This window comes from Astyanax mexicanus, chromosome 21 (assembly GCF_023375975.1).
Source record: "Astyanax mexicanus isolate ESR-SI-001 chromosome 21, AstMex3_surface, whole genome shotgun sequence".
NCBI lineage: Eukaryota > Metazoa > Chordata > Actinopteri > Characiformes > Acestrorhamphidae > Astyanax > Astyanax mexicanus.
In genome coordinates, this window is record NC_064428.1 from 33,880,815 (window position 1) to 33,901,006 (window position 20,192).

At 37.2% G+C, this 20,192-nt stretch overlaps 1 protein-coding gene and 1 long non-coding RNA gene across 7 annotated transcripts in view; both read right to left on the minus strand.

Annotated features, from left to right (window-relative positions):
* LOC125785566 (uncharacterized) overlaps nucleotides 1-20,192 on the minus strand; it is a 111,403-nt gene that overhangs the window by 22,341 nt on the left and 68,870 nt on the right. The gene's annotated exons all lie outside the window — the stretch shown is intronic.
* LOC103022119 (protocadherin Fat 4) overlaps nucleotides 1-20,192 on the minus strand; it is a 49,484-nt gene that overhangs the window by 22,341 nt on the left and 6,951 nt on the right. For 2 of the 6 annotated variants that reach the window (XM_049469232.1, XM_022674540.2), the window contains exons 2-16: nucleotides 20,085-20,153; nucleotides 18,816-18,979; nucleotides 17,307-17,351; nucleotides 17,105-17,194; nucleotides 16,073-16,162; nucleotides 14,988-15,095; nucleotides 13,842-13,955; nucleotides 9,908-9,998; nucleotides 8,681-8,793; nucleotides 7,637-7,810; nucleotides 6,315-6,443; nucleotides 3,988-4,143; nucleotides 2,186-2,366; nucleotides 1,944-2,077; nucleotides 265-1,191 (exon numbers count right to left, since the gene is read on the minus strand). In XM_049469232.1, coding sequence (XP_049325189.1) covers nucleotides 265-1,191; nucleotides 1,944-2,077; nucleotides 2,186-2,366; nucleotides 3,988-4,143; nucleotides 6,315-6,443; nucleotides 7,637-7,810; nucleotides 8,681-8,793; nucleotides 9,908-9,998; nucleotides 13,842-13,955; nucleotides 14,988-15,095; nucleotides 16,073-16,162; nucleotides 17,105-17,194; nucleotides 17,307-17,351; nucleotides 18,816-18,979; nucleotides 20,085-20,153 — 2,585 coding nt within the window. The remainder of the gene's footprint in view (nucleotides 1-264; nucleotides 1,192-1,943; nucleotides 2,078-2,185; nucleotides 2,367-3,987; nucleotides 4,144-6,314; nucleotides 6,444-7,636; nucleotides 7,811-8,680; nucleotides 8,794-9,907; nucleotides 9,999-13,841; nucleotides 13,956-14,987; nucleotides 15,096-16,072; nucleotides 16,163-17,104; nucleotides 17,195-17,306; nucleotides 17,352-18,815; nucleotides 18,980-20,084; nucleotides 20,154-20,192) is intronic. The other 4 variants (XM_049469234.1, XM_049469235.1, XM_049469236.1 and 1 more) reach the window with 4 other exon arrangements.

Genomic DNA, 20,192 nt, shown 5'->3' on the forward strand with positions numbered 1-20,192 from the left:
ACGCCCTCTTGTGGCAAGACCCAGTTTCAAATCAGACCACATCTGTAATCATTTATACAATAGAGTACACTGTATCTGTCTGAGACCCTTAACTGTGTGTCGAGTTTTGCCGCAATCCGATTGGGTTATTGTTTATGTTGTCAATGAATATTAATGGCGACAATGTGGGGGAACATTCTAAAAAAAGGAAAAGTGAAGGAATGAGGATGACATTTAAGATACGCTAGAAAACATTGTCTGTAGAATAGAAGACAAGAATTTCACCTCAACGATTTCCACCCCAGGTTCTTGTTCTTCTTCTACTTTCCCATGGTAGGTTCTATGGAGGAAATGCAGTGGAGTATCATTCACGTCCTCCACCCAAACCACGACCACAGCTGTGCCTGTAAGTGATGGACTCCCGTGGTCCCTTCCCTCCACCTCCAGGGTATATCTCTTAACCTTGCTGTAGTCCAGCTCCTGAGCCAGGCTTATTGACCCACTTGTGGCGTTTATAGTAAAGATTTCAGGTGAAGAAGGAGGTTCCTGCTTGGTGATGTAATACGACACGACTGCATTGAGACCTTCGTCTTTGTCGGTTGCGCTGACACTGGTCACGTCCGTTCCTATGGTGGCGTTCTCCTTGATGAAGGTCTCATACTGCTGTTTGGTGAAGATCGGAGCGTTATCGTTGACGTCAGTGATTGTGACGACCAAGGAAGCCTCTCCTGAGAGAGTCGGTCGACCTTGGTCTTGGGCGACGGCTCTGAAGCTGTACGTGTCCTGGGTCTCTCTGTCCAGTTTTGCTGCGACCGTGATCAAGCCAGTGTCTGGGTTCACGCTGAAAATCCCAGCAGAACCCTCCAGGCTGTACCGCACCTCGCCGTTGAGCCCTGAATCTGCGTCCGTGGCCGATACCGTCGTCACATTGTCTCCGATCGCGGCATCCTCTGGTATTTCGATGGAACTTGGGATGGGGTCAAACACAGGGCTGTTGTCATTGATGTCCAGCACTTCCACGTAGATCAAGGCTTCATCCAGATTGGTTCCATCTGTTAGAGACACCTGGACGGTGTAGTTCTTCTGAGTCTCGTAGTCCAGTTTGACTTTGGTGGAGAGCATTCCTGTCACTTGGTCTATGGAGAACTTGTCTGCTTCTGTCTCGACCGTTAAGGTGACGCTAACGATGGGAGCCACCGACAGGAAGGACACCTGGAGATCAAAACATGGACAGTGACTCTTCAGTCTTTAGGACTAAAACCGAAGTCCATCATACTATGTCCATAAACATTGGCATAGTCTTAGAACAAGACACGACCAGCCAAATGAAGCAAGAAGAACATTCTGGAACAGTGTGAAGGGGGAAAACTTTCAGGACACCAGGTTAAGAACTTTGTGGAATCAATAGAATAGGAAGAACAGGTGGCGACAATCTAGAACAGGGTGAATAAAGAAGAACATTCAAGAGCCCTATGAATAGGGTGCACAATCTACAAACAGAGTAAATGCGGTGCAACATTTTAGATTAATGTGAGGGAACAAAATCATTTAAGGTCATTGTGAACTTGAAAGACCCTTTTTGAATAACAAAAGATAGCATTATAAAACATAAACAACAGGGTGAACAATGTAGCATTGTAGCTAACCCACTATTGTAAACCCAAATACCCAAGGACTTACCTACCATAAACACATATCACAAGACTTACTTACTTACTATCAAACCAGCTTTCTGTCATCAACTGTCAACAAGTAATCCAGCTCAGAATAACAGGAATGATAGGACGTAAGGGCGTTGAATGCATTTTTTCCTGTTTATCATTTTAGTGACAAATAAATAGCAATTCACATTAAATTATGTTTATATCTTTGTGATAATCTGTCTGATTTGAAACCACTTCCAAAGCCATGTCGTGTGAACGCGACACAGCACAGATCCTGAATAAAGCTAACAAGAAATTCACCTTGACGATTTCTGCCCCAGGCTCTTGTTCTTCCTCCACTCTTCCGTGGTAGGGCTTGTCAATAAACTGGGGGTGGGATTCTCCAGGTGCTTTAATGTCCACAAGTGTAGAGGAGGATCTGCTCACAGCACCACCTAGAGGAGGGGAGGACAAAAAAATGCAAGCAATGTCATTCTACTGTTGTAAGAACTTCGATTCTCAGCACACACATAATATTTTACACTTTTCTTACACTTTCGTACCATCTTTTGCTGTGACGTAGAGTAAAAACTGCAGGATTCTGTTCGGCTGAAGAGGGATGGTCTTGGTTAACGTTATACTGCCAGTGTTTTCATCGATGCTGAAATAGTCCTCATAATTGCCGAAGTCAATTGAGTACGTAACTTGCCCATTAGGTCCTTCATCCGGGTCTGTTGCTTCCACCTGTTTGAGACGACAAAAAAACAAAATATACACAGATTAGGCACAACAATAACATCTCTTTGTTTTTACACCCATTATCCATGTGTTCAGCTGTACTGTAAATCAGATACAGCAGTGCTGCTGGAGTTCTTAAACACTGTGTTTAATCTCTCACTGTCCTTCACTCTATTACACACTCCTACCTACAGCTGAAACACCGTCAGAGACAGAAGATCTGAAACTTCTGTGTTGTTCATCCTTTTGTCTTTCAACAGTGGTTACAGGACACCACCCACAGATCACTGCCTTTAGGACACTGCCCACAAGACATGGCGCTCTGACCATTGGCCACAGGATGCTAGCCACAGGACATTGTCCACATGTTGCCCTCAGGAAGCTGCTTACAGGATACTGCCCACAGGACACAGCCTACAGAATGCTGGCCACAGGATGCTGGCCACAGGATGCTGGCCACAGGATGCTGGCCACAGGATGCTGCCCACAGGATGCTGCCCACAGGATGCTTCCAACAGGATGCTTCCAACAGGATGCTTCCCACAGGATGCAGCCCTTACAATGCTGCTCTTAGAATGCTGCCCACAGGACATGGTGCTCCAAACGCTGTCCACAGGATGCTGGCCACAGGACAGTGCCAACAGCACAGTGCCCACAGGAAGCTGACCACAGGATTTTGCCCATATAATTTTGCTCACAGGATGCTGGCCACAGGATTTTGCTTACAGGATGCTGGCCACAGGATTTTGCTTATAAAATACTCCCCACAGGATGCAGCCCTCATGATTTTGCTCACAGGATGCTGTCCAAAAAAATTTGCTCAGAGGATACTGCCCACAAGACGCTGCCCACAGAATGCTGCCCACAGGACACTGCCTTTAGGATGCTGCCTACAGGACGCTGTTCACTGGATTTTGCTTACAGGACTCTGCCCAAGAGACGCTGGCCACAGGATTTTGCCCATAGAATTTTGCTCACAGGATACTGCAAACAGGATACTGACCATCAGTTTAAAAACTCTATCTAATCTATGCTAATCACTGCAGTGCTGAGAATAAACCACCCACCACACAAATAATATTTACATCAATATTAATAATATTAATAATAATAGTATTATTATTAATAGTAATAATAATATAAATAATAGTAATAATAATAATAGTAATAGTAATAATAATAATAATAATAATAATAATAGCTGCTTTGTGCTGGTTTTCTCCCCTGTGTGGTTCTGAGTATTGAAGAACAGGGTGGAGGAAAAGAATATAATAATAATAAAAGTATACAGAGAAACAGATACAGAACTACAGTCTGTAATTATTATAGAACTACAAAGTGCAGCTTAATAAATGGACGGTGGTTATAACGTTGTGCTTGATCGAAGTACACACGACACATGATGCTTTTTGTGTTTATGTGAAATGCCAGTTTTTATGGTTGAGCATTGTAATTACTATATGTATCTAAATATAAACACATATATAGTATATAGCTGTTACATTATGCTGTTATGTAATGATAATACAGCACTGCACTGCTTATCATAGCGAAACTCATAAACTTGCTCCAGATACGAGAACTGTCTCTCTGCCGGGAAACAAACAGATAACAACAGGATCATAACCTTAACAACCAGCATTCCAACGGTCTGATCGATGGGAACTTCGCCCTCGTACGTCGTCTGTCCGAACTCCGGGCTGTTGTCGTTCTCGTCAGAGAGGGTGATGTTCACAGACGCTGTCGCAGTGAAGTTGGCAGGAGGCGTGTCCTTGGCCTCAATCTAATATAATATAATTATACAACACAACAGCTATCAATCAATAATAATACAAAATAAACAGATACTGCAGTGCAATAACTAATAATATTTAATCAAATTGTATCAGATGTTATTATATAGCGCTTTTTACAACTGATGATGCCGCAAAGCAGCTTTACAGAAATGTAACTTTCTCACAGAAACACTGGGAGGAAACCAAGACTCACATTTACGGTATATTACAATATCACATGTACTTTCACCTGTACTATCACCTGTTCTATCACATCCACTTTTACACATAATATCGCCTCTACTCTTTCCTGTGCTAACGCATGCACTACCACATATACTACTTACCTGTACTATCACCTGCATTATCACTATTACATTTACCTATTACATATCACATTTACCATTACCTGTACTATTCCATGTCCTATCACATGTACTATTGCATGTAATATCACACATGCTATTACCTGTACTATCACATCAAAATCAGTATCAATCAACACATAAATATTAATAATTATGGTTATTAACTGCAACATCACTTCATTAATGCAATCAATGCTAACAGTTGTATAATAATATTTAGAACAAAAATATATAATAATATACAGGTTTTATGGTTGTAGTCAAATCTCTGTATGTGTATGTGTATGTATCTCTGTATGATTCAAAGTTTGAACTCTAAGTGTCAGAAATGGGCCAAAGAGTCTAAAAGTTGAGAGAGTGCACAGTTCTAGCGCAGAAAAACGGGCCAAAGAGTCTAAAAGCGGAGAGAGTGCGCAGTTATAGCGCAGAAAAACGGGCCAAAGAGTCTAAAAGCGGAGAGAGTGCGCAGTTGTAGAGCAATAAAACGGGCCAAAGAGTCTAAAAGCGGAGAGAGTGCGCAGTTGTAGAGCAATAAAACGGGCCAAAGAGTCTAAAAGCGGAGAGAGTGCTCAGTTGGAGCGCAGAAAAACAGGCCAAAGAGTTTGAAAGCGGAGAGAGTTTTCAGTTGTAGCGCAGAAAAACAGGCCAAAGAGTCTAAAAGCGGAGAGAGTTTTCAGTTGTAGCGTAGAAAAACAGGCCAAAGAGTTTGAAAGCGGAGAGAGTTTTCAGTTGTAGCGCAGAAAAACAGGCCAAAGAGTCTAAAAGCGGAGAGAGTTTTCAGTTGTAGCGTAGAAAAACGGGCCAAAGAGTCTAAAAGCGGAGAGAGTTTTCAGTTGTAGCGTAGAAAAACGGGCCAAAGAGTCTAAAAGCGGAGAGAGTTTTCAGTTGTAGCGTAGAAAAACGGGCCAAAGAGTCTAAAAGCGGAGAGAGTTTTCAGTTGTAGCGTAGAAAAACGGGCCAAAGAGTCTAAAAGCGGAGAGAGTTTTCAGTTGTAGCGTAGAAAAACGGGCCAAAGAGTCTAAAAGCGGAGAGAGTTTTCAGTTGTAGCGTAGAAAAACAGGCCAAAGAGTTTGAAAGCGGAGAGAGTTTTCAGTTGTAGCGCAGAAAAACAGGCCAAAGAGTCTAAAAGCGGAGAGAGTTTTCAGTTGTAGCGTAGAAAAACGGGCCAAAGAGTCTAAAAGTTGCCGTAATTAAGGAGTTTAATATTAAGAGACATCATGAAATGAAACATCAATTTGAAAAATCTTAGTTTACACAACACTGTCAAAGATAAAGACAGTAAGTTAAGTAAAATGGCGTTTACATAAAAATAATCAGGAAAATGTATTATTTAAAGTGGTATATTTCATTATTTGTTTTATTACAGAGTCTGTGGCCCTCGACTTCAGATATATTTCTCCTTCTGGCCCCCAACAAAAAAGTTTGGACACCCCTGATCTAGATTCATATAGATATCATACAGAAGGTTAGAAAAATGAAAAATGGTCTGTTTTCTGTTCTGTTTAGGACTAATATATGTAATGCTCTGTTCTGATTGAATGTTCTGTATTGGGCCTGTTCAAACACGTTATATAAATTCAATAAAGGGGGGCAGTTCTAGACTGCTGAGGGTGGACATGTGTAAAGTGTTGTTTTCTGTGATTGTAAAAATATATATATACAAAATTGGGCATTTTTACTGCAGTTCAGTTATATATTATATATAGTCTTATCTAAACTATATGGACTAGCAAGCTAACAGTTCCTGCAACATCCAAATCTTACTTTTAAGTGCATGGAAAGTGGAGTAATTGAGGTGTAAAAGACTTCACCTCAAAAGCAAAGCTGCTGATGGTCTCTCTGTCCAGCTCAGCGGACGTTTTCACTCTGATGGATCCGTCTGGACTGATGGAGAACGGAACGGTGTCCGGAACGAGACGCAGAGTTCCCACAAAGCCGCCCTGCAGAGTGAGATTAGTGTGGTTTAATTAACATCATGAACCTGAAATGCATTCTTCTTAATGACTTTATAACAAATTTAAAGCAGCAGTCCCTAAAAAACTTTTCTTTTAAACTGAAAGCAATGACATTGGGATATGTTAGGGGACAAAAAATTGTAATTGATGCTATCAGAGTCCTAGCTCGTTTATCACTGCAATGTCTAATACATTTTAATTAATACATAATTATTAATGTATTTGTAATTGATTTGATTTAATAATGAATACATTCATTTAAAAAACAGAGCAGTCTGATTGGTTTGATGGATGTAAATGCTCTTAACTTTTTGAGAGTATTTCATAAGTTGACAAATCAAATATACCATATTTTTCACACTATAAGGCGCACTGAATTATAAGGCAGAAGTTAAGTTAAGTAAACAAAACTGTAAACTACGAGTGCTGGATGTTAATCTACACAGATTTCTGTTCTGAAAACTGTTTATTTGGGTGAGTAAAGCGCTTTAGTTTAGTTACAGTAATCTTCGATTTCCAAATTTCGTCCCACGAAATTACAGTCCGATATACTCACCTTTGAGCAGTGAAAAAACTATTGCTTAGCGTGGTTAGAGGCTAATGCTAATGCTGCTCCAGCAGTGCTAGCCAGGGTTAGCAGCAGGCTACAGGCCGATAACACTTACCTCTGATGGGCAAAAGAGCTAGCACTTAGCGCGGTTAGAGGCTAATGCTAATCCTGCTCCAGCAGTGCTAGCCAGGGTTAGCAGCAGGCTACAGGCCGATAACACTTACCTCTAATGGGCAAAAGAGCTAGCACTTAGCGCGGTTAGAGGCTAATGCTAATCCTGCTCCAGCAGTGCTAGCCAGGGTCAGCAGCAGGTTACAGGCCAATAACACTTACCTACACATTTTTTTTTGTTAGAACACTACCTGTTAAGGATTTTCTGATTTTACAGTATTTTTAATTCCTTTTTTTAGAGGGTCATCCATGGTATCTTTTTTATTTTATGTGATGTTGTATGTTGTAAAATGAAAGAAGGGTTCAAAAACTTTATATTGTGTACCCAACGCTAATGATGGTGCTACTAATTTTAAAAAGTTAATGTAGTGGTTAAAAAAGTCTTTAGAAAGATACAGGTGAATGAAGCCCAGTGATAGTCAACATCAGTGAAGTCAAAAACATCAAGTACAGGTACCTGATCCAGATCTGTGACTGTGGCCTGAAGCACGAGCATGCCATTTGGAGAATTCTCTGGAATAACTGTAGCGTATTCACTCTGGTCAAACTCTGGTGGATTATCATTCACATCTTCAACAGTGAGAAAGACGATAGAGCTGGCTGCCTTTGTGCTGTCGTCCTGCTGCTCTGCCTAAAACACACGCAAAAAACACACACTAGAGAGTGAGACTCAACATATAGATTTAATTTATCATATTTATATATTACAATCAATTAGTCAATATGTGTACAATTTAAAGATTTCATTTATTTCCTACACAGCTCTGAAAAAAAATAAGAGATGTCTTCAGTTTCTGAATCAGTTTCTCTGATTTTGCTATTTATAGGTGTTTGTTTGATTAAAATGAACAATGTTGTTTTATTCTATAAATTAGGGACAACAATTCTAACAAATTCCAATGAAAAATATTTTAGTAATTTAGAGCAGAAAATGAGAAATGGCTGAAATAACAAAAAAAAAGATGCAGAGCTTTCAGTCAAATAATGCAAACAAAACAAGTTTTAAAAGATCAGAAATCAATATTTGGTGCAATAACCCTGTTTTTTTTTTTTAATCACAGTTTTCATTAATCTTGGCATCGTGTTCTCCTCCACCAATCTTACACACTGCTTTTGCTTTTACTCCTGGTGCAAAAAATCAAGCAGTTCAGTTTGGTTTGATGGTTTGTGATCATCCATCTTCCTTTTGATTATATTCCAGAGGTTTTTAATTTGGTAAAATCAAAGAAACTCATCATTTTTAAGTGCTCTCTTATTTTTTTCCAGAGCTGTGTATACGATAACTTATGGCTTTTAGATAAATGTGTTTTGGGGAGGGAGGAAGAGGTGTAGTGCACTATAGGACTCTGTGGTTCTGCAACAGATTTTGTTCTTAATGGCCTTATTTTTTTCTCCTTATATTACTTTTACTTTTATACTTTAAGTAGTTTTGAAACCAGTACTTTTACAGTAGTTTTACTTGAATAAAAAGCTTGAGTTGATGATTTTTGTAAAATCTTACCTGTATTTGAATGGTGATAGTCTCTATTTCTTCTCGGTCCAGTGCAGTCCTCACTGAGATCACCCCACTGTTTGGGTTTATCTCAAAATTGGTCAGGTATTTCGCTGGGTTGACTGGAAAACATACAGTAAAATAAATGAAACACAAATTAAACTAAAAAAAAAAAACAGAACATTAAAGACGGTGTGTATCAGATGTATTCTAAACTACATCAGGCAAAGCTTCCTTACACCTCATTTTTACATTACTTTACAATACATTATCAAATTAATTTTAGTTTATGTCTATAAACTTGATTTTAACATTGAACTTTAGTTAAAGCAACAGTCTGTAGGTTTTGGGGATTTGTGGATTTGGAGACCTCTCTGGTGAGAATGAGTAATTGCACAGAGCATGTGGAAGAGTACTTTTAATGCAGGTTAATGTAAATAAATTGCTGTGTGAAATTCTGTGTTCTTTTATGAAATTCTGTCACAATATAGATAGAAATTATATACAAGCACACAAACCTATCAGACCACCCTTTTTTCTGTTTTTAGAATGAATATATTAGATTTTGCAGGGATGATTGTGGCTGTAATTAGAATTAGAATTTTTAAAGAATGTTTTTTTTATTTTAAAAGAAAAAAAATGTTAGGAACTGCTCTTTGTTCTTTAATACCAAAAGAACAAAGGCTAGGGCAGTAAAACGAACACTAAGGCTTCTGAAACAGAAACTATAAAACAAAACCAGAAACTAAACTAACACAAAACTGCAGAATCGAAGAACAAACAAAGATAAATCAGACAAAAGACTGGGTCTACTAGTACAAGATCAAAATATAGAATATATAGAAAGCTCACACAAAGACCCAGGGTTGAACACAAAGCACATCAGAGAACAAAGAAACACACGGGGTATTTATACACAGGCACAGACAAGGGACACGTGGGGAAGTAACGAGGGGGCGTGGTTATAGATGACAGGGCAGGGCTAAGGCAGAGACAAGACTAGAACCAAAATAAAGCACATGGTGAGCAAAACAAAAGAACACAGGACAGGAGCAGGAAGGAAAAACAAAAAAAGGAGAAACACAAGACAGACACAGGCTAAGGTGTAACAGAGGATTTGCAGCAGCTTGTTAAGTTTACAGGCAGTGATTTATAGAAGTGATCTGAAAGTGAGTAATGGTGATGCAGTGGTAGTAGTATATGTAGGTAGAGTAAGAGAGTGATAAGATACTGTACCTGCAGTTATACTGTAAACTACAGGCTCATTGATTCCTGTATCTCCATCCTGAGCTTTTATAGCATCCGGACCAACTGTTAGTTCTCCCACCTGAGAAACACAATTCAAAAAACACTTTATATATTTTTTACTATATTTATTACTGTCCATCAAATCAAGTCAAATCAAATGTCACGTCAAATTTAAAGTCACGTCACATTAACACAGGAGTAACTTAGGTGCATAGTCTGACACAGTAGTAAAAACACAATATATACACAACAAAAAAACTTAAAATTTATAAGTTTGTATTTTATCTACGTACACTATGCATTATATAACCTCTTGAGACCCAGTGTCCTCATATGTGGACGTTACATTTCTGCTTTTCTGATTCTTATATATTTATTTTTAAATACCATCTAGTAATTACGACAACATTACGCTTAATGGATTGATAACAAGATGGCGGGAATCCCAGTCAAAATTTTCTACAGCCAGTCCAGACAGAAACATGGGCCACATAAAAAAAATTCTTATCCATTTTTATGTTTAAAACTAGTTTATTTGCTCACTCTAGAAAGCTAAAATTCGGTAAGAATGGTAAGAATAATTTTTACATCTTACATAAACTACTAAACTACTGTCCCCATTTGAGCAAAAATGACTTCCTGTAGAAAGATAATTTTTTGTACTTATTAGACCCTAATCATCCCAAATAGCTAGAAGAAATTAAAATGAACATCAAGCAAAAGTCCGGGTCTCGGGAGGATAAGTATTAATATATAAACTATGCAATGCACAGACGTTTATATTACTATTTCAGCTAAGCTATTCTAAACTATGCAGCAAAACAGCCGGATTTTGTGTTTTTGGAGTGTTTTTGTTGCTGCTGATTTATGATTGAAATATAATACAGAGCAGCCAATCAGAAAAAAAATATTAATTATATTGTCAATATTGCAGTAAAAACACAAATCACATCAAGAAAAAAATATGAGGAATAAAAAAAAGCCCTCATAACTTTAGTGGATTTTTAAAAGTAATGTTTGGAGTATTTCTATTGGTCGATTCATTGTACGAATTGTACAGCATGGATGTAAAGAACAAATATTATATATTCTATATTTATATTATGTCAAAACTGGCATATACATGTTTATAAAACTTTTTTTTTTAAACAGCAATGATATACCAGTCGTTCAGTCACAATAACTAACAAAGACTTTGCTCAGCCTCATAAATAATCATTTTATCATAAAAAATAATTTTGCCTATTCTTCATAACCCAAACCCAAAGAATATACAGTAAAGGTATCAGTCCAGTGGTTGTCTGTCTGCCTGCCGTGGACTCACTCCAGTTACCAGTTCACTCACTAAAGACTCCGCTTCCCCGGACATGCCTGATCACGTGATGCTTCTGCGTTCTAACTTACCTGCCTTCTAATCATTTTCACCTGTTCCTCCTAGTATATATAACCCACTGTTTCTGTTCCTAGTTTCCTGATATTATATACAGTTGTGGTCAAAAGTTTACATACACTTGTAAAAAAACATAATGTTATGGCTGTCTTGAGTTTTCAATAAGTTCTACAACTCTTATTTTTCTGTGATAGAGTGATCGGAACACATACATGTTTGTCACAAAAAACAGTCATAAAATTTGGTTCTTTCATAAATTTATTATGGGTCTGCTGAAAATGTCACCAAATCTGCTGGGTCAAAAATATACATACAGCAACATTAGTATTTGGTTACATGTCCCTTGGCCATTTTCACGGCAACTAGGCGCTTTTGGTAGCCATCCACAAGCTCCTGGCAAGCTTCAGGTCGAATGTTTGACCACTCTTCTTGACAGAATTGGTGCAGTTCAGCTAAATGTGATGGTTTTCTTGCATGAACCCGTTAGCACTGTCCACATGTTCTCAATGGGGTTTAAGTCAGGACTTTGGGAAGGCCATTCTAAAACCTTAATTCTAGCCTGGTTTAGCCATTCCTTTACCACTTTTGATGTGTGTTTTGGGTCATTGTCTTGTTGGAACACCCAACTGCGCCCAAGACCCAACCTTCGGGCTGATGGTTTTAAGTTTTCCTGCAGAATTTGGAGGTAATCCTCCTTCTTCATTATCCCATTTACTTTCTGCAAAGAACCAGTTCCACTGGCAGCAAAACATCCCCAGAGCATAATACTACCACCACCATGCTTGACAGTAGGCATGGTGTTCCTGGGATTAAAGGCCTCACCTTTTCTCCTCCAAACATATTGCTGGGTGTTGTGGCCAAACAGCTCAATTTTTGTTTCGTCTGACCAGAGAACTTTCCTCCAGAAGGTTTTATCTTTGTCCATGTGATCAGCAGCAAACTTCAGCCGAGTCTTAAGGTGCCTTTTCTGGAGCAAGGGCTTCTTTCTTGCACGGCAGCCTCTCAGTCCATGGCGATGTAAAACACGCTTGACTGTGGAGACTGACACCTGTGTTCCATCAGCTTCCAAATCCTTGCAGACCTGCTTCTTGGTGATTCTTGGTTGACTCTTGACCATCCTGACCAATCTCCTCTCGGCAGCATGTGATAGCTTGCGTTTTCTTCCTGATCGTGGCAGTGACACAACTGTTCCATGCACTTTATACTTGCGTATAATTGTCTGCACAGTTGCTCTTGGGACCTGTAGCTGCTTTGAAATGGCTCCAAGTTACTTCCCTGACTTGTTCAAGTCAATAATTCGCTTTTTCAGATCCACACTGAGTTCCTTTGACTTTCCCATTGTAGCTTTTGTAGCTGAGTCTAATCACTGGGTCAAATGAGCCCTATTTAAATGGGCTCATGAGAAGTCAACAGCTGTAGTCAATCAGAATCACTTACAAGAAGTGAAGAGGCCATGACATGAAGCTAATTTGATTGACACAACTCGCTACATCACCAAAATTGACAAATTTTGTTGCTGTATGTATATTTTTGACCCAGCAGATTTGGTGACATTTTCAGCAGACCCATAATAAATTTATGAAAGAACCAAATTTTATGACTGTTTTTTGTGACAAACATGTATGTTCCGATCACTCTATCACAGAAAAATAAGAGTTGTAGAACTTATTGAAAACTCAAGACAGCCATAACATTATGTTTTTTTACAAGTGTATGTAAACTTTTGACCACAACTGTATATATATATATATATATATATATACATACATATTATGTTTTATATCTCTTCTACACTGCATTTTACTTTAGACACTTTATCTTGTACTGCTTTTAACTTGCAAACTTGCACTCTGGACTTCATGTTGCTGCTACCTGTCTACTCTCCCTATTTATTTTTTTTGTGTATTTATCTTTTTATCTAATTTGTTCTATTCTCTTTTTATTGTGTTCCTTTATTTTGTTATTTTATTTCATCTAAATTATCTATTTTAACCACAGCTCTTGGGTGTAAACTGGATCGTGAGATCACAATTTCGTTCCACCTCATGTACCACATGTGATGCAAAAGACAATAAAACCTCGTTGAATCCTAGTTTTATTTGCATTTTTTCTTTTTGTTATCCATCCATTTCTGTATCTTTGACCACTCTTTTTTGCTTAGCCCTTTGTTGTTTGTTAGTTTACTAGTTGGCAACCTACTTATTTTTGGATTTCTTTGTATGACCTTTTTGCCGACCCACTCTGGTTTGTTGCTCGTCTCTGCTGCCTTTTTGTTACTGACCCTGCCTGTCCCTGATTATTCCTATAGGTTTAGCCCTTAAAAAATTATAAACTCTGTGTTTGGTATCCATGTGTGTGTCTTTCTTTTTTTAATGTGAAATGAATGTGAAATGTCTTGTTTAAGTTCAAATTGTATTTAAAACTTTTGCAGTACAAAAACAATACAAGTACTTTAAAAAAATACAATTTACATATATTTCTCTTTTTGTTCTGTAACAAATATTGAAATCACAATTGTTGTCAATACAATACCTCGTTCTCTAGAATAGACGCCTGATACAGACTGTGATCGAAATACGGGTTTAAGTTGTCGAAGTCCTCTATGTTGATGACGACACTCGCCGTGTCCTTCAGGTTCCCGACATCCTGCAGAAATAAGAAAGAGAGAAGAGGATGAATTCTACTCAGAGATCCTGAGTTCCTGAATCCCGTGGACTTTCCATTTATACAACTCGATTATATGACAAAATGATGAGTTTCTCTAATTTTACCAAATTGAAAATCTCTGGAACATAATCAAGAGGAAGATGGATGATCACAAACCATCAAACCAAACTGAACTGCTTGAATTTTTGCACCAGGAGTAAAACAGCATAAAGTTATCCAAAAGCAGTGTGTAAGACTGGTGGAGGAGAACATGATGCCAAGATGCATGAAAAAAACTATGATTAAAAACCAGGGTTATTCCACCAAATATTGATTTCTAAACTCTTAAAACTTTATGAATATGAACTTGTTGATTTCTCTGTATTATTTGAGGTCTGAAAGCTCTGCATCTTTTTCTTATTTCAGCCATTTCTCATTTTCTGCTAATAAATGCTCTAAATGACAATATTTTTATTTGGAATAAAACAACAATTATCATTTTACTCAAAAGCTTTATAATACGGTCATATACAGATTATAACTACAAAGAAATCCAAGAAAATACATATAAACGTAGAGAAATTATAATTTTCTGGCAGCATAAACACATTTTTGTCACATTTTTCCAACTGCCAGAAAATTGCATTTTTAACAGTAATTTATTTATTTATTATAAATTTTATTTTTAGTCCTTTTTCTCTCTAATTTGGAAGGCCAATTACTCCGCCCACTTATTAGTCCTGCCCAAATCTCTAGTAATGCCCCAAAAACTAGGAGAATGCCCCTACTGTGCTACTATACCCACCCAGAGAGAAACAGCAGCATGACCAATTATACTCTCTCTCTGACTCCGGCTGCTGATGCAGTAGCAGAAGCAGAATGATCCTGGATTTGGTTATCTTTGTATCATAGTGGCAGTAACTTAGTGCCTTAGACATGCCGCTCCTTTATTGATCTTTTAGTGTATTAAATATGAATAGGTATTTCAGAGTGTTTATGATATAAAATTATAAAAATGATAAAAATATTTACCGCAGCTTCTATAGTGAAGCTGTAGACACTGGCAATATTGTAGTTGAGACGACTTATCAGCCGGATGGTCCCGTCACTCCTCAGCTGAAACTCAGCTGGAGCTGGAGGCTGGATATAAAAATATAAAGATTGATGAAATTTAAACAAAAATCAAATGATTAACACATTAACATTATTAAAACTATATATTCCATTACTGAAATTAACCCCTTAACAGGCATTGGTACATACAGTATGTGGGCAAGAGGTGTAGGTGATGCCAAAGCCTTTTTTTCAGCAATAAAATAAGATATTTACACTCTTTGGGTTTTGGAGAATCTTCTACAGATCAATAACAAGAATCAACCAAAAATTCTAAATGTTAAAAAATAGACATTAAAAACTGAAGCTCTTTTTTTATTTTAATTCATTTTATTTTGACAGTTGCATGTTTATTCAATATTTAAAAAATCTATTTAAATTGCAGTTATGGTTTTGAGTAACATTTCTTATCCATCATGAATCTTTTTATGTAATGCTTAAATAGAAATCTTCATGATTTGATTCTCAGACAGAAAATTAGCAAAATCACAGCCTGTTATGAGGTTAAAGAAAAAAAAAATCTCCAAAATAGTAATATTACTGTAGAAGAATAATATTTAAATGTATATTTTATTTCTATTTATTTAATTAATTAATCTTGAAATTGACACTGTTTATTTGACACAATGTACAATGATTCACATTTTATCAAAAAGTGAAAAACAAGCAAAAATTATGACACAAAATTACTAAAATATTTAAAATTCAGCACTTTTAGTCACATATAACAAAACATTGCAAACACAAAATGTGATTAAGAAGAAAAGCAAGAAACTTACAAGTCCAAACGTCAGCTTGTAAACCAATCAGAATACATGATGTTAAAATTATGTTATTAGAAATAAATGTTTTATCCATAGTTATTTTTAATTTTAGCTCAATCCAGCAGTCATATATTAGCATTAGCATTAGCATAGCTTTTTATATGCCTATAGAAACGTGAAATTGATGATAGGGCAGTGTATAACGTTATATATTATATATTATCTATAACTCTGACTCACCTGTATAGAATACGTCACTCTGCTGAATTCTGGTGAAAAGTCGGCATCAACTGCCAGAACTTTCAGAACATCTGAATTCACAGGAGTGATCTAAACAGATCAAATAAATATTAATAAACTAAATTAATTTACATCTTTCTACAACATATTATAAATATGAGAAGTGGCCTGTCCTGTCCTGTCTGACTCTGTCCTGTCCTGTCTGACTCTGTCCTGTCCTGTACTGTCTGATTCTGTCCTGTCCTGTCCGACACGGTCTTGTCTTGTCTCGTCCTGTATTGTCTAACTCTGTCTTTTCCTGTCCTGTCTTGTCTGACTGTGTCTTGTCTTATCCTGTCTTTTCTGACTGTGTCTTGTACTGTCTTGTCTTGTCCTGTCTTGTCTTGTCTTGTCTTGTCTTGTCCTGTCTTGTCTTGTCTTGTCCTGTCTTGTCCTGTCTTGTCCTGTCTTGTCCTGTCTTGTCTTGTTCTGTTCGGTCTTGTCTTGTCTGACTGTCTTGTCCTGTCCTGTTTTGTCAGATTCTGTCTTGTCGGACTCTGTCTTGTCTTGTTTTGTCTTGTCTGACTCTGTCTTGTCTTGTTTTGTCTTGTCTGACTCTGTATTGTCCTGTCCTGTCTTGTCTGACTCTGTATTGTCCTGTCCTGTCTTGTCTGACTCTGTCTTGTCTCGTCCTGTCTTGTCTGACTCTGTCTTGTCTCGTCCTGTCTTGTCTGACTCTGTTTTGTCCTGTCCTGTCCCGTCTTGTCGTGTCCTGTCTTGTTTGACTCTGTCTTGTCTTGTCTTGTCTGACTCGGTCTTGTTTAGTTCTCTTCGATCCTGTCTTGTCTGACTGTCTTGTCCTGTTTTGTCTGACTCGGTCTTGTCCTGTCCTGTCTTGTCTAACTCTGTCTTGTCTTATCCTGTCTTGTCTGACTCTGTCTTGTCTGACTCTGTCTTGTCTGACTCTGTCTTGTCCTGTCTTGTATTGTTTAACATGTTGTTAAGTGTTAATTAAACATCACTGAATGCAGAATAACTTGTGACTGGACTCACTTCAGATATGCTGATGGTGTATTCTTTCTTTTCAAAAACTGGAGCGTTGTCATTGATATCTATGAGATCAAGCGTGCGGTAATTCTTTACCTGTAATAAAAACAAAAAGAATAACAATTAATTCATTTTTTTAATTATTACAATTTTTATTCTCTTCAATTAATTATTTTTAGGTAATAAACTTAATCTGCTCAATACTCACCCCTGAATTTGTGCAGGCTATTGAATAATACAGAGTTCCACCAGACTAAAAAGAGGGAAAAGTTAAATTATTACAAAAAACATTGTTTTATTAACCATTTTATGGGTCAATATCAATATTGAAAATTTAAACTAGTTGTTTAATTTTTTTACACACTCTTGATAACAACATAGCTTTCAACATAACATACACATAATAAGTTTAAATGACACATTTTCTAAGATATGTAAGATTTTTTAAATATTTTTTAAAATAATTAAGGCATAATTATTATTCATTTATTATTCATTTAGCTATTTATTTAAAACTCAAATACTTAAATGTGTCTGAGAATTACACCCTAGTTATATATATTATATATGTAGTTATATATATATATTATATAACTAGTGTAGGGGTGGGCGATATGACCCTAAAATAATATCATGATATTTTATGGTATTTTTACGATAACGATACTCTTGGCGATATTTTATCAGATTTGTAACGGAAGTCGATGATCCAGGGTGTCATGATACTAATAATAATGCACTCCATATACAGTATCTCCATATATCCAGGATTAAAGTAAAATAAATTACTCAAATAGAGCTATCATTCACTGTATACCTGTAACTCTACCTCTTCACTACTTTACTTTAACTGATGCTCTCAAACACATTAAAGAGAGACTCTACCTCATAAAGCTGACTGAGAAAAACTTTAAATAACGTAAAATATAAAACATATTCTGGTTTGTTTAACACCTTTTTCTTCACTAAATAATTCCATGTTTTTTTCTTCATAGTTTGGATGATTTACATATATACATAATACATAACAATACATAACAGTAAAATAATCTAAGACAGGGGTGTCCAAACTTTTTTTGTTGGGGGCCAGAAGGAGAAATATATTTGAAGTCACGGGCCACAGACTCTGTAATAAAACAAATAATGAAATATACCACTTAAAATAAATTTTTCCTGATTACTTTCATTTACACACAATCTTACTTGACTTACTATCTTTATCTTTGACAGTGTTGTGTAAACTAAGATTTTTCAAATTGATGTTTAATTTCATGATGTCTCTTAATATTAAACTCCTGAATTATGGCAACTTTTAGACTCTTTTGCCCGTTTTTCTGCGCTAGAAATGCACACTCTCTCCGCTTTTAGACTCTTTGCCCTGTTTTTCTGCGCTAGAAATGCACACTCTCTCCGCTTTTAGACTCTTTGGCCCGTTTTTCTAGGGCTAGAAATGCACACTCTCTCCGCTTTTAGACTCTTTGGCCCGTTTCTGAAACCTAGCGTTCAAACTTTGAATCTCACATTATAAAAACCTGCTTAACAGCGGGCCAACTTTCATTCTATTTCTAAAATACCTCGCGGACCGCTCCAAAAAAGAAAACGAGCCGCAAATGGCCCGCGGGCCGTAGTTTGGACACCCCTGATCTAAGATGTATTAATGGAGAAAATGAATTACAGTATTTAATTTTATGGGAAAATGACTCTACACAGTGCCCACCTCCTTCATCTGGTCAGCATCCAGAGGTTTGGTGGTTCTGATGGTTGCGGTCGGAGCTCCAGGTGAATGGACGAGCTCCACAAACGTCAGCCCAATAGGAAAAGCGTACGGTTCCAGAACCAGCACGTCAGACGGCTGGATATTAGTGACAATCTCCACATCTCCTGATCAACCAACACAGAGATTACACAGTCAGAACACAGCACTCGATTAACGCAGGGGATTAACTTAAATATATCTCTATTACAGTCTAATATCTGTCTTTAACTCTAATTAACTGTCTGATAAATAATCATAAATAGTGAATTAACAGAAAAATAAACAGTATTTTTATGTACTGATTCATTAATAAAGTCTAATTAAATTAAAACATCAAGATTTAATAGTTAAGGTTGGAAATCTATATTACGTTTTTACAGAGTAAGTATCATAAGCACTGTATGAGAAGAGATTCTGTGAATTAGTCCATGTTTTATTACCGTATGTTTCACACTTTAAGGTGCGCTGGATTATAAGGTGCATTGTGTGACACTAGTAAGGAACATGGGTGTCGCCATGTTTCCCTTCTAATTCAAGTTAAGTAAAGCTAAGCTTACTGGATGTTAATCTACACAGATTTCTCTCCTTGAAAACTGTGCTTGTGTTTATTTACTGTAAGCTTAGCTTTCCTTAACTTAGCTTTACCTGCTGAATTAGAAGGAAAACATGGCGACACCCATGTTCCTTACTAGTGTCAAACTACAAACTACAAGTCAAACGAGTACTGGATGTTAATCTACACAGATTTCTCTCCTTGAAAACTGTGCTTGCATTTATTTACAGTACACTTAGATTTCCAGATTTCCACTAAGACTGGATGCAGCAGCATTAGCATTAGCAGCTAACCGCTACCACTAGCCACAGTTAGCGGTAGTAAATGCTGCCCTACATCGCTAGACTGAGGTCCGACGTAGCTTGATTTAACACAGTAAACAATCCATAACAATCCAAACATAGACTACAATCCGATATACTCACCTCAGTCCAGTGAAAGAGCTAGCGCCTAGCGTGGTTAGCGGCTAATGCTAATACTGCTCCAGCTTTAGTGCTGGAGAAACTTCACTGATACTCACTTTTATAACACTGCTGTACTTCAGCAGAGTGTCTTTACTGCTCCTTAATACCTGACTGATAAAATTCATACATGAGGGGCATCGTATTTAAGAAACACTGGCGATTTTTGGGAAAGGATTTTAAAAATACAGTATATTAGAGCTGAGCTTTACTCACCGCTGTATTCCTCTTCAACAGTACCGATTTCAACATTACTTCCACTTAAGCAGTTTATCTGAGACGTACCTGAAAAACACAGACAAATAACCAGTTTTCTAACAGTTT